The sequence below is a fragment of the Poromitra crassiceps genome (genome assembly GCF_964638095.1).
Source record: "Poromitra crassiceps genome assembly, chromosome: 6".
Taxonomy (NCBI): domain Eukaryota; kingdom Metazoa; phylum Chordata; class Actinopteri; order Beryciformes; family Melamphaidae; genus Poromitra; species Poromitra crassiceps.
This window is the reverse complement of record NC_139627.1, coordinates 6,988,522-7,002,346: the sequence shown is the minus strand read 5'-3', so window position 1 is coordinate 7,002,346 and position 13,825 is coordinate 6,988,522. Positions and strand designations below refer to the sequence as shown.

The 13,825-nt window shown below is 42.5% G+C and overlaps 1 protein-coding gene across 1 annotated transcript in view; it reads right to left on the bottom strand.

Annotated features, from left to right (window-relative positions):
• Positions 1 to 4,035: 4,035 nt before the first annotated feature.
• The window catches only part of mamdc4 (MAM domain containing 4), a gene marked incomplete at both ends in the record, with an annotated part of 27,537 nt that continues 17,747 nt past the window's right edge, over positions 4,036 to 13,825 (bottom strand). Inside the window, 7 exons of the mRNA XM_083639286.1 lie at positions 4,036 to 4,077; positions 4,986 to 5,176; positions 6,930 to 7,032; positions 7,783 to 7,907; positions 9,157 to 9,282; positions 13,345 to 13,494; positions 13,721 to 13,811. Coding sequence (XP_083495412.1) covers positions 4,036 to 4,077; positions 4,986 to 5,176; positions 6,930 to 7,032; positions 7,783 to 7,907; positions 9,157 to 9,282; positions 13,345 to 13,494; positions 13,721 to 13,811 — 828 coding nt within the window. The remainder of the gene's footprint in view (positions 4,078 to 4,985; positions 5,177 to 6,929; positions 7,033 to 7,782; positions 7,908 to 9,156; positions 9,283 to 13,344; positions 13,495 to 13,720; positions 13,812 to 13,825) is intronic.

Sequence of the window (13,825 nt, the reverse complement as noted above, 5' to 3'; positions counted from 1 at the left end):
AGGAGGGGGATGGCACAGCACAGCAGAAGATAAAAAAGGGGTAACTTGCTCAATGGCACAACATTTTAAAAATGATGTTTCAAGTCTACTTGGATCTTCATCAGGTCAAAATGTTTGAAAAAATGCAAACCTGATAAGAGTAGTAAAAACAGTAATAGTAGCCTACAAAAGCCATAGGCAAAAACATGAAACATTATGTACTATGAGTGCGCGAGATTTATAAGGTGGAGACTCTGGAGACGATGTGCCATGGGTGCACTTTTTTTTGGTTGTGACCAAACATGTCAACTCATGTCACATCCACATCATCAGTGGGTATGACATCACTTGATGATTGTGGGGCCATGACATGACATCAGTGGTTATGAAATAATTAACATCGTTCAGTGTTTTCATGTTGACCCTTGCTCCACTGCCCGCTGAGCTCATCTCTGTCAGGGATTGGCTGTTTAGAGCGTGGCCCTCCTGCTCATACCAGGCCCTCGGTCCAAAGACCTCAGGCATGTCTGGGTTGACCATGACTGTTGAGCTGAACAAAGCAGAGAGAGATCCGCCAACCAAAATCAGACAGGGGAAACTCAGTGACATCACTGATGACATCATCACTGATGACATCTTCTTTTTCTGTGGTGTTTTACGGCAGTTGACATCCTTTATGTTGCATTACCGGCTCCCATAGCCTACCCCACCCGCAGACACGGCCAATTGTGTATGTAGGAATGTCTGACCAAGCCAGAAGTACCGCTGCCGGGAATTGAACCCGGGTCTCTGCGGAGGAACTGATGACATCCCTATTCCTTGAGTGATGTCATCACTGATTACATCAAAATTGCTCGAGTGACATCAGTGGGAAGTAGGGAAGGGATGTTGATGTCAACGTAAAATATTGCTGTAGTGCCCCCCTGGGTGGATTTGTTCTTTTCTTTTGCAGCAGATTAATTCCAGGTCCCTGAAGTGTTTTGGCAAATTTTGGAGGCAATTGGAGCTGGGGAGATTTGTGTGTGCTCACATGGACAAACATTTCTTGATTATAGTAAGAAGATATCTTATAAATATAAAATCAGATACGTTCTAAAATTATTTTAGAATTATTAAAATTATAATAGAACAATATTTTAGTAAAATATTGTATTTGCATAAGTAGAGGGGAAAAAAGAAACATTAAATTATGTAGCCAGAAAGCACATCAGAATACCATTATTTTAAATGTTATTAAAACCAGTGAGCACATTTAACAGCAAATGATAGGCTAGTCCATTAGCCTATTTACATTACATTCAGAAGTAACTCATTTGTCTATAGAGAGAAGTTAACTCTGTCAGACCTTCAGATTTCATGACCCTGCTCCTCCACTGTTTTGTATTCACGCCCTCACCTTGAGCACAGCACGGGTCCAGGCGGCTTGCGGGGCTTGGCGCTCTGTCTCCGGCACTGCATCCAGCCACACACCAGCTCATGGGCAATCATCACGTACAGCAGTAAGATGAGCACGGTGGGATCCATTCAGCCAGTCCACTGAGCCGCTGGGGACGGGCAGGGGTCGCGCTATCCGAACCCCCTCCCCTCTAGTTCAGTTAGCCACTTAGCCTACTGATGAGGCGACACCGATGGTCCTTTCTGCTCAACTTGCCTCTGTGTCCAGTTCAACCTCAGGTGCTCGTCGCACCCCGTCCATGATGATATGGCATATTATTATTATAGCCTATTATGATAATAAGCTACTCCAGCCAAGTTCCAACAACAGATGGGAGTCACGCTGAGACCAACAGAGAAGGATGATGTTGCCGTAGAGACGTGGCGTTGCTAGGGATATGTCGTCATCGGTCATCCCCCCTAGCTGCATCCTTGCCTCGGTGCAGTGAGTACATGTCATGATCGCTTGATCCACATACTTCCTGTAGCCTATATTGTCACATTTTGGATGCAATCAGCAACATTTCAGAGAATGTGATATAGGCCAGTGGTTTTCAAACGTTTTCATGTCAAGGACCCCTAAATGACACAAATTAGACCACGGACGCCCATTTGATGAGATTTTTGCTTTTAGATGTTTTATTACATAAAGTGAATGAAACCCATGCCCAAAATAGTCAAACATTCTGTTGTTGTGTAACTTGTGTTACATATGGAATTATAATGAAAATAAATTATTCCCCTTTTTGCTTTAAAAACACCACTATATATTTTTGAGTCAAGATTGGTTCACTTGGGGGGAAAAAGTAGGCCTGTATAGATTTATTGTGATATGAAACATCTAATCACAGTAGGCTATACACACATCTCAAAATGAAAAATGTACCATGACCAAGGTTCATTTATTCAGCATCAGACAAAGGTCAATGACATGCTTCAGAGTGTCGTCAATTTAACCGTCCAATAGATCCATAACTTTACATCCAGCCTACTGTACAATTCAGTGTTTTGCTAAACAGCATTACAGGGTGTCAGTCTCTTACAGTAGTTAGATAACTAGGTAACTTCTTCTGGAACTGATAGCCAGATACAAGCTGTATGTTCTTTTGTGCCAATTTCTTTACAGTTGCTCCTTCTCCTTTCATCTCTCCGTTAAGAAAGGAGTCCAACCAACTCCCCTCACCATTCCACCATCCAACCAACTCCCCTCACTACTCCACCATCCAACCAACTCCCCTCACTACTCCACCATCCAACCAACTCCCCTCACTACTCCACCATCCAACCAACTCCCCTCACTACTCCACTAGGGCTGTGAATCTTCACTGGCCTCACGATTCAATTCGATTACGATTCAGAGGGCTACGATTCGATTTGATTACGATTATCGATGCATCTCGATGCATCTTAAATCGATGCATCACTTTTTTCCGCAATACATGATTTATTTTTTCTCACTTTGTGGCTACTTTTAAAATAAAAGTGCATTTGGAATTGCATTGTATTATGATCCATAATTAAAATACACAACTGCATGTACTTCCATTATATTTTATTTGATTATAAAAAATAAATAAAAAATAAATAATCGATTTTTGACATTTGTGAATCGATGCAGAATCGTGCACGTCCGCATCGCGATGCATCTTATAATCGATTATTTTTGACACCCCTATACTCCACCATCCAACCAACTCCCCTCACTATTCCACCATCCAACCAACTCCCCTCACTATTCCACCATCAGCTGCTGTGGCAATCGAGCTCTCGCCAGAGCAGCACCCCGTCTGTGGAAATCGCTCCCCCAGCCTGTACTCACCCTCACTCCCCTCTCTGTTCTCCAGGCATACCTCCTCTAACCTGACACTGACCCCTGCTGGCAGCGTCAGGGAATACCTCCCCTAACCTGACACTGACGGGTGCTGGCAGCGTCAGGGAATACCTCCCCTAACCTGACACTGACGGGTGCTGGCAGCGTCAGGGAATACCTCATTTTCCACTCATGCCTGCTTCCTCTCTTATCTCCCCTCCAATCTGTCCATACGCTCCCGTCCCCCTCGTTCTGTATCTGTGTATCCCTGCTTACTTGTGTCACATGTATCTATTTTCTGTTCTTTTGATTGTTTTTTGTGGAATCATATTGTCAGCATCTTTGGGTAACTGAAAAGCACTAAACACAGACGACAAATTATTATTATTAAGTGCTCTCTCTTCAACCACCAGCCAGCGTTCACAACTAGATGAGCGTGATTCTGCAGTTTTGCATAGAGCAATACGCTCGATCTCAAGGCAATAAACTGTTAGAACTTCCCTATGGATCCTAAATCTGAATGCAACCACTACCGCAAATCATGGGCTTATACGGCAATACCCAGACTTATAGGGAGGGAGGGAGAGCCGCAAACCTTAAGGACCCCACCAACTCTACGGTGGCTTCACCGATTAGGCCTACACTATGGATCACAGTTTTAGTATGTGTGTGTGTGTGTGTGTTTGTGTGTGTGTTTGTGTTATGTGTGTGTATCTGTGTGCATGCAAGGACGACACAAGCAGTTCTGCTGCTGTGATATCGCCTAAATTTCTCAGAGCCACCTTTATGTGGCAGGACACCGCTCTTCTGCCTCATGCCACCTCCAAAATCCTGGTGTGATCAGACTCAGAGACCTGCAGAAAAAAATGCACGACGAGATTACATACAAAGTCAATTCAAAGGCACGAGTAGATGTGATATCGCTGTGGGCGTATCCGGTAAGCGACACAAATTTACGCGGCGCGAATTATGAGATTTTCACCTCAACGCCTGTTCGCTCGGGGTGACATTTTTCAACTCGAGTGAATAATGAGGCTTTTTGTGTGGATCGTGTGAATGTACAGTTACAACAAAATTATTTGGCAACCAACGTTGCCATGTTTTTATGTTTGATTTTGGTTGCTCTTTTGTTTACTTTTTTTTGCTGTGGTTTTTCTTTTTCTTGTTTGTTTGTTTTTTCTCTTGTTTTTGTTTATATTGTATGCTTTGATCAAACTGTTGTTAATATTGGTTTAATTTCTTCGGGAAGAGACCTAGAACAAGCCCATCAGGGTTTCCTGTCTCTATCTGCACATTCTTTTTTTACCCACTTATTTCCTTTTGTTTGTTTTTGATTTTAATATGTGCAAATAAATCAACTAAAACTAAGCTAAGCGAAACTGTTTCTCGCAGGACGTCTGCACAACTATAAACACACATTAGTAACCTATACCATTGCTTATCTCGTGAGTGTGACAGGCTGAACCTGCTGCAGTACCTGCTTATCAAGTTATAGCCTACACAGGTTTATGAATCAGTAACACTAAAAACGATACTGCCTCTACTGAAATACACTCACAGAGGTCATGATGTCATTGAAGCCAGCCGCCATTGGATGGTTTGTTTGTGATGGTGCCACATAAATATGGTCCTGTAAAAAACAAACAAATTAAAATTCATATTAACAAATCAACTCAGCTACATTAATACCCATAGCACCAATCAATGCTACATCAATTTAGCTGGTATTGCCAACGGTGAGGATGACAGATATACTACTCACTGTAGAGTCGGGATCATATGCCTCATTACTGAAGTTGGCACCACCTGAGGAAGAGGATGATTGGCCAGCGGCCGAAGACTTGGCCCCCCGCAGGTAGTAAACCAGCAGGGCGATCAGAGTGGCGATCAGTAAGAGAGAGACGATGACGGACGCTGCGATCCCACCTGCGTTGTCTCCTTGTTTTGGTGTGGCTGTATGGGAGTCAGATGTACAGTTATAGACATCAGCTCCACTGGAGATGGAACTAAAGAGAACAGGGACTGTGGATTGTGTTTGATCCAAGTTAGGAATTTAGTTCAAATAAGTTGAGTTGAGTTTAACTTTATTGTCCCATAGGGAAATTTGTCTTAGGCATATGTACAGCAGCAATAGAGCGTGACAAACGTAACAGACAGTACAGTACATCTGAAGACAAACAGCGCGTAAACAAGAGGACAACATAGTCAGACATGATGCAGCCTGGGCTACGAGTTAACAACTCTACCTAACCACGTATTGCACTTCAGTATTCAATATTGCACTTCAAGTATTGCACAATTCCAAAACCGCATTTCAAACCAATACCATCATAAAACCATGGTTCCTTAAACAAAAAACATTAAAACCACTGACTGTAAAGGGTAAAAAAAATAAAAAGATAAAATGATAAAATAATAAAATGAATATAAAACTAACTAAGGCAAGATAAATATCACATGACCAGACAGGCTGCAGGGACAGCCGAGCTCAAAGTGAGCTACCATGTATGCCACACCAAACACCATAGAGATTTCTCGGATCATCCGGCTCTTTAAAGGAGGGTTCCAGAATCACAGAGCTCTGTCCTCCCGCAACCAGGAAACGTTAATCCAGAGGTTTCCTGGGTCGTCAGGCTCTTAATGGAGGGTTCCTGAGTAGCCGGACTCTGACCTCACAGAGGACAGAGCTCTACCCCCTAGTGGGAGGACAGGCAGTTTATTTAATAAGGCTATAGATGTTGGGAGGAAGGAGCGCTTGTAGCGGTTACTCTTAAAGCTACAGGCTCTGAAGCGCCTTCCGGAAGGTAGTAGCTCATAATCAAGATGTAGAATGTGGGTGGGGTCGTCCAAAATTTTAAGAGCCAGATTCACTGCTTTCTTATCGAAAATGGTCTGGAGGGGGGAGAAGTCCCTCTGCCCTATGATCTTCATAGCGGTTTTTATCATTTTGTTGATTTTAGACTTGTACTGGACAGAGAGGGTGCCGAACCATGCCTCCATGCCATACCTTATTAGGCTACCCAACACTCCATTGTAGAAAGTTAGCATGATCTTGGAACTTACTCCAAACAGTCTCAGCCTTCGGAGAAAGTGGAGTCTTTGGGCTAATTTGCCACACAAATAATCAACATGTATATTCCATTTGAACAGGTTGTCGATTTTTACACCCAAGTATTTGTAGGAGCTAACTTGTTCAATGCAGCTCCCCCCTATGACCACTGGGTCGTGGACTTTGACCGCTTTGGGATCAAAGATCATTTATTTTGTTTTAGATGTGTTTAGGATTAGATTGTTGCCCCTCACACCAGGCCTCAAAAGCCGAAATCTCCCTGTGATACACTGAGGGACAGTCATCTGCACACAGCAGGCTCAAGATTATTGTGTCATCTGAGAATTTAATGACAGTATTATTTGGATGACTTCTCCTACAGTCATTTGTGTAGGCAGTGAAAAGGAAGGGAGAGCTCACGCCCCCTTGAGGCACCCCCATACTGCTAAATTTGGTGCTAGAAAGAGAGCCATTAACCATGACCTGTTGCGGTCTCATAGATAGAAGCGAGTAAAACCATTTAACAATGAACGGGTTAACGTGCATGGTTAACAGCTTCTGGGCAAGCACATGAGGTCTAAGCGTGTCGAACGCTGAGCTAAAGTCAGCAAATAGGACCCGTCAGATGGGAAGTTGGGAATGTCTCATCTTACTTACTCGGTGAATCTGTGACTTGTCCGGCGCAGTTCACCCCTACGGTGTACTCAATGTCATCCAGAGCTAGAAGCCCTGCTGTGCCTTTCATACCCTCAAACACAATCTGATAACACAAAGAAACACGCGGAGTCAGTTTCATGAAAGCAACGTAAATCCAGAAGTGCTACAGAATTGCCAAAAATACAGCTCTTCAATGGAAAATATAATCTTAAAGGACTATGCATAGTCTGTGTAACAGACCTGTAACAGACCTAGACTATGTTTCAGACTCTGAAACAGAGCCAGATACTGTCCAGAATGAGACATTTAGCAATACACATTACACATAGGATTCAATGCAGCCATCTCTTGTGCTATTAGATAAGGCAGAGTGCTTTCATACTGTACAAACCTGGTAGTACATATACCTGTACACATACCTGTAGTACTATACCTGTAGTGTGGTAAAGTCATTGGGATTATAAAGCACTTTTGTATAAGACAGTGAGTCTCCATCTTTCTCAAGGACTATAAATTGGTCCACGTTAGAGCTATTGTATATGTGATATAACGTGATATAACGCCTTTTACAATGTTTTTTGTTGTTGTCGTGTGTGTTTTATTTTTATTTACTATGTGATTGTATGTCTATTTGGACGGTGGAGTCTGCAATAAAGTTTGATTGATTGATATTATGAGATTTTGTCTCTCAGGCCCAAATCTGAGAATATTGTTGCTGTTAGATAAAGTACAATGTTCGTGTTTATGTACTAAATTATTGCTATTACTATCCTTCAGTTTGCACCTCCCCTCACATACAGAGAGGAGATTTCAGGTGTCAGATATCAGACATTATGACAGGCGAGCGTCTAACCTGGTAATCCTGTGTTGAGGTGATGTTTACGTCAAAGCGTTTCCACACTGCTCCCACCTCTATCACCACCAGCAGCTGATGCAGCTCATCTCCAGACAGCCTCCACACATTCAGCTGGTTGTCAGCTGCATAGATAGATCAAAAAGGTGTGTGGTATTACCACACATCAATAGAATCATCTATAAATATGGAATACATCATGGAGGCTATCCACCTTATTTTTGGTGGCCATTTTGCCTTACGTTAACTATGGGTTCTATTTCCGGTGTAACCAATTTAGATAACCCCCCAGCCCCTGACAAAAAAAACATCTATGAGGATTTTACCCTTTTACAGCAGAGCCATTCTGCTCTACAGCCGTGTCGTTCGGGTGCTGGGATAACGTAATGCATTGTGGGTAGTCGGCTACTAACTGTGGCTAATGTTAGCGGCTAGCTAGCTATGTTACATGGCAGTAAAACGCCACCAAATTGATTTAACTTTTAACCATTTCGAGTAACACACATTTCGAGTTTCCATACGGACCTCCAGCGTTGGTTAGTTGTTTATAACGTGACTATATTTATAACTTTTATAACGGACTCCAGCTTCCGGTTTATAATTCGGGTCTGCAGCCAGAGTATAACAAAGGAAATGGCAAGCGGCAACAATGAGTCACGTTAAACCGGACCTTGTACCCACGATTCTTTTTTTACAGTGGGGCATTCAAAAATAAGGTGGATAGGTTTATTAGTCATTAGTCACTGCTTCATCACAATCCCCCCTCCTACTTGTCTTTATCATGAACAGACATGTCATTCATGGACAGATTATACTGGAAAAGTTTCATTATAAAATTTAGAAAAAGCATCACAAATGACTACTAATATTAATAAAACTCATTGTGCTGCAATATTACTGAGTTACTGGCAATAAGTCAGTAAGACTTGTATTTAAAGGTCTTAGCACAACCTAGTGGTGGTGTGTGAGAAAAGTGAAATAACTACTGTACTATAGGGCCATTTTGTGCCGAAAAGGCAGGGTAAACACAGGTGCAAGCAACACACTAATGAGAGTTTCCAAATTCCAATCATTGGAATTTGGAAACCATCATTAGTGTTTCGCTTGCACCTGTGTTTACCCTGCCTTTTCGGCACAAAATGGCCTCCATGAAAAGGGTCTATTGTATGTTTATAATAATTAGAATGAATAAATGCACAGCTTTTTACAATGATATATTCATTACAGTAGTGACACACACACACACACACACACACACACACACACACACACACACACACACACACACACGTATATATACTGTACATTATGTATAATATAGTATAATATAGGTTGTTGAGTATAATACTGTATATTTTCAACACAGATCCTTACCAGATGATGGCCTGTGGGCCCAGAATTTGAGGCAGGTGCCCTTCGTCGGGGGCAGGTGAGCGCTCAGAAGCTGAGCGTTTTGATTGGCTGGGGTCCGGCCGCTGCTCGGAAACAACAGGAAGTGACCTGTGAAATGGAAAGAGAAGGCAGCGAAGATAGGAAACATTAAAGATAGTCTCTGTTTACATCAATATAATTTATTTTAGGCATACAACCTTGTACACACACACACACACACACACACACACACACACACACACACACACACACACACACACACACACACACAGACAAAACAGCTGTAGCCTGTACTACGAAGCTAGTTTAATGCCTTATCCGAGTAAGTTTGAGTTTAAACCTGGTTTAGCCGTACTACAAAGCAAGTTAACTTTCAATCACCATGGCAACTGACGCTGCAAAGCTAACCTGGTCGCGACCAGGTTAGCTTCAGAGGATAAGATCAAAATCCATGAGAGACCCATATAATATCGGCTCTCTGGAGTCACTCACCATTCATAAGATCGCCATATGAAAAATAGATTGCAGTCAACTGAGAATAGAACAAGCAAAACATTCGTGGCTCTGTAGGCTACATAATTAAATTAAGCCTACTTACCACTTTATGTCTTAACAGCTCAACGATGCGTGGAGAAATATGATCACTATTAATCACCGCGGCGCATATCATGAACGGACCCTCAAATGGAGTGAGGGTGATATTCTCCTACATGCCAGAAAAGCCTATACATATAATATAGATATTAGTTTAAATATGGGATAGCCCCAATACTAAATATGCAGGCTATTCTTGCATCTTTCAGCTGGAACTGTGTCCTGTAGGCTGTATGCCAATATATGAGCAAAAATAGGCTAGTTTTTATCAATGATAACTATGCCCGCATCGTCTCAATTCAGTTCAGCAGTTTTCTCTTTTATAGTAGGCTATTAGGCTTTATACTAGGCTATTTTATATATGAATTATTCGATCAGTGCAACCACACACATGAGTGATAGAGATCATTATTCATTGAGCATGCGTTTCTAAATCTATGGTCTAAATAGGCTTACAGATTGTGGAAATGTATAGACTGAGATTACACTTTTACATTTGTTGCTGCTGCCTGTATCAATGCAGCTGTATCAGACAGAAATCGCTGATCAAAGTAAATCAAATGACTGATGTGAATACAAGCTGCTGCTTTAGACAGCCCTTCAGCAGACTATCCAACGCGGATTTTCATTCTGACATTAAATCGCGGATACATTAAATATCCGCAAAAATCTCTGATCACACTGTGGCTGCGCTGAATGAGGAAATGGGTGTGGAAATGGGTGTGGGCGTGGATCAACTCAGCTGTTCATAATGTGATTGGCTAGGGCACCTCTTTCGCGTGGACGCGCGCCTGTGCACGAGCGAAAAACGTGCGCGTGCACAGGCAGATCCCAGGTCCACTTACCTAGTAGAAAACCAGCGTCGTAGTATCAGTTAACTAGATAGCTTTGATGCTGTTCAGTTAAACCAGATCAAAGGGACTTATCGCGGATCTGTTAAACTAGCTTCGTAGTACAGGGTACAGATCGCACACAGAATTTGTTTAGATTAAAAACCGAATGCACACACATACACTCTCCCTCCCTCTAGCTTCCAATGTGACGATGTGTTACAAGATGGAATTATCTTCGCCAACGGGAGGTTATGTCTTTGCCCCGTTTGTCTCAAAAGGTTAGTAGTAGTAGTAGTAGTAGTTTATTTGACACAATGTAAAATCCACATAAAAAGCTTCAAATGAAGACAGTTTACATACATTAACACATGCCGAGGATTAAGTACACAATAAAGCCAAAGGCTTATTTCCATTGTGATCCTCTTGTAAGTAGTAATGGGTCAACTTAGAACTGTTGAACTTTCCATGCCCCCAGTGGCCATAAGGAGGCATGGCAATGGTGGTGGCCAATCACAAAAAGGCGCCTAACTTTCAAAGGGATTCACGTAACAGCAGAAAAGCTTTTAGAAAGGCTGGCGGAGCGTGGTATGCACTCTACTGAGGGCCCTCTAGTGCCCTTTAGTGAAGAGCTGTGAGCTGCTGAAGAAATGGATGCTTTTGGTATCCACAGAGTGAAGAAGACTTCACATGGACTCAAGTGTGTGTGTGTATGTGAGAGACAGAAGGGAGTAGGGTGTCACATGACTTCACCTACATATGTTCAATTTGCCTATAGATTTTCAATGATCATACAAATAAGCGAGGGAAAGGTGAGTTCTGTCCTCTCAGCTTTAGGGGACATTCACACCAAAAGCGTTTTTTTCAGTCAGAACGCTATGAAAATCATGTTGAGAGTAGGGATGCATCGATTATAAATTTTGATGTACGATTATAGTCTGAGAAAAAACCACGATTATCACGGTTTCACGATTATTGTTATGGACGTATAAAAATCACATGAGCATTCTTTAAATAGAGGTTTTATTGTATTTCCCCCACAATCTTAACAGTTGCTGCCTTCGGATTAAAAAAAGAAGAAAGAAAGGGCAGATGTACTCAGCAAAGATGGATGATTTAATATCCCATGGCTCTGACCTAATCAAATCTAACTGACATCACTATTGTGAACATAAAACAAACAACATTTCTGATATATGATTGTTTTAGTAAAGTGTATCACTCAAGTCAATACAAAAAATATTTTATTATTATTTTATAGAAGCGAAAGTCTATAGCTGCTTAGTCTGCAGAAAAAACACAAAAGGCATAGTAACTTATTGGCATCTTACTGGCAACTAAATGGGCCGTCTGAATTTTGCATTGGGGTCAGTTCTATTGAAGTGATGATGGGGCAGGCATGGAAAGCCTCACTATAAGCCATCATGTGTCATTTCACTTTTTACTGGAAAATGCTCCCTCTAGATTAAAGAAAGGACACTCTGTGGTGTTGACTGGTGTTTGTTATGTAAATGTGCGCATTTGTTTTCGTTGTCTCAGTCAGATCATGACTGCCAAGCAGCTAGCTACGTTAGCTTCACGTTATTAGGCCTACATGTAACGTTAGCGGGTTGCTTTTGGAGTTGACACAAACCCTTGATGTTTCTTTTTGTGTAAAGCATGAGGATCTCTATGGTTTACGCCAGCTCTGGGAGCATGAAGTGCTTTAAATGCGGGGATGTTTGGTCACAACCATGGACTGTAACGAGCTCGAGGACCGCTGCCTGTTGAACTATGTACGCTAGGCCATGGCCAGCTAGCTAACATCAGCCACAACAGTTAACGTCATTGACTGTATGTTAACGGTAAACAAATCCGCTGCCTCCTCCCCATGTTTGGTTTAACGTAACACCAGCTCAGACTTTCCCCTAATCTCAGAAACCTTGCGGGACATGTATTGCAACATTTATTTTGGTGCTGGCGTCCATGGCTAGGCTACCGACTGACTACTACTGGGAGACATGGCAGCTGCCTGTGTTTGGTGCCTCCGCTAAATAGTCCGTGCGGGAAACGAAGCGAGAGAGACAGGTTCTTCACGGGAGTTTTAAACTGACGAACTGTTGTGAAACAAAACACTCGGTGTAGCGGAGCCTCTGCGGTTATATAACCGTGACGTTTTAAATCGTGGTTAATAGTCAAACCGGTTAACCCCTGCATCCCTAGTTGAGAGCGCTTCCATTGTGCACAAAACACAGCGCACGGAGCGTTTTTTTTTGCGCTCCGTTTGTTTTCCCCTGTAGTCGCGTGCAGTACAGATCAGAACACAACGACCACACGGACGGTAGCCAGCTGGTTTGATGTTGTTCACTGTCAACATGAAATACAGATTATTGCCAATTCTGGCAGCAGCCGAGGTTGAAAATCCCTCAGAAGGAGAAAAGGTAGGAGGAGTGAAAAAGACGAACAGGGCGCTTTTCCTCTAATGTTCAACTTTTTTCAGCTTTAAAACGCCCACAGTGCTCCTCCAAAAACAACAGACGCCACCAGCGCTAAACGCCAGGTGCGTTCATTAAAAGAGGAGCACGTTTAGCGCGTCCTTACATAGAGAATGAATTGCAGAAAGACGCTGGCAGCTCCAAAAACGCTTTTGGTCTGAATGTCAAAAGCATTTTTAGTTACTTTCCCCACTTTTTTTGTTGTGAAATATTGAATTGAACTGTGTCAACAGATAAAACATCCCTCTCCATCTGTGTTCACAGTACTTTACCCTTCTCTGTCCCCAGACTGTGGTCATGAGGTGGGGTGGGGTAGTGGCTCTCTACTTCCACACTCGTCAGCTCCCAGTCCAGCTTGTCCTTCTTGGGGTTTTGGGTGTTGCTCCAGCCACACATACCTCTCTCCAGGTTGCATTTAGAACCTGGCAGAGTCAAGAAGATTATACTTGTAGTAGCCTCCCCAAGACAAAACAACAGTGTGCTCTGCAAATATCTTTGGTTTAAATGTTTACTTGAAATACGTTTCAGGACAAACAAAAAAACTTTTATTTGTAAAGCCTGTGAATAATGCCACCATAAGTTGTTTTTAAGAAGCTTTGGTTTACTTAGATTTGGGTTGCGGGGGGACTAGCAGAGGACAAGACCAACCTTGATTTGGACACGAGTGAGCTAAGAGGACAATGTCATCTACTGCAACATGACTGCCTTTGCCACCTGCTCCGACTACCTCAAACTCCAACTGCAAAACAAAAT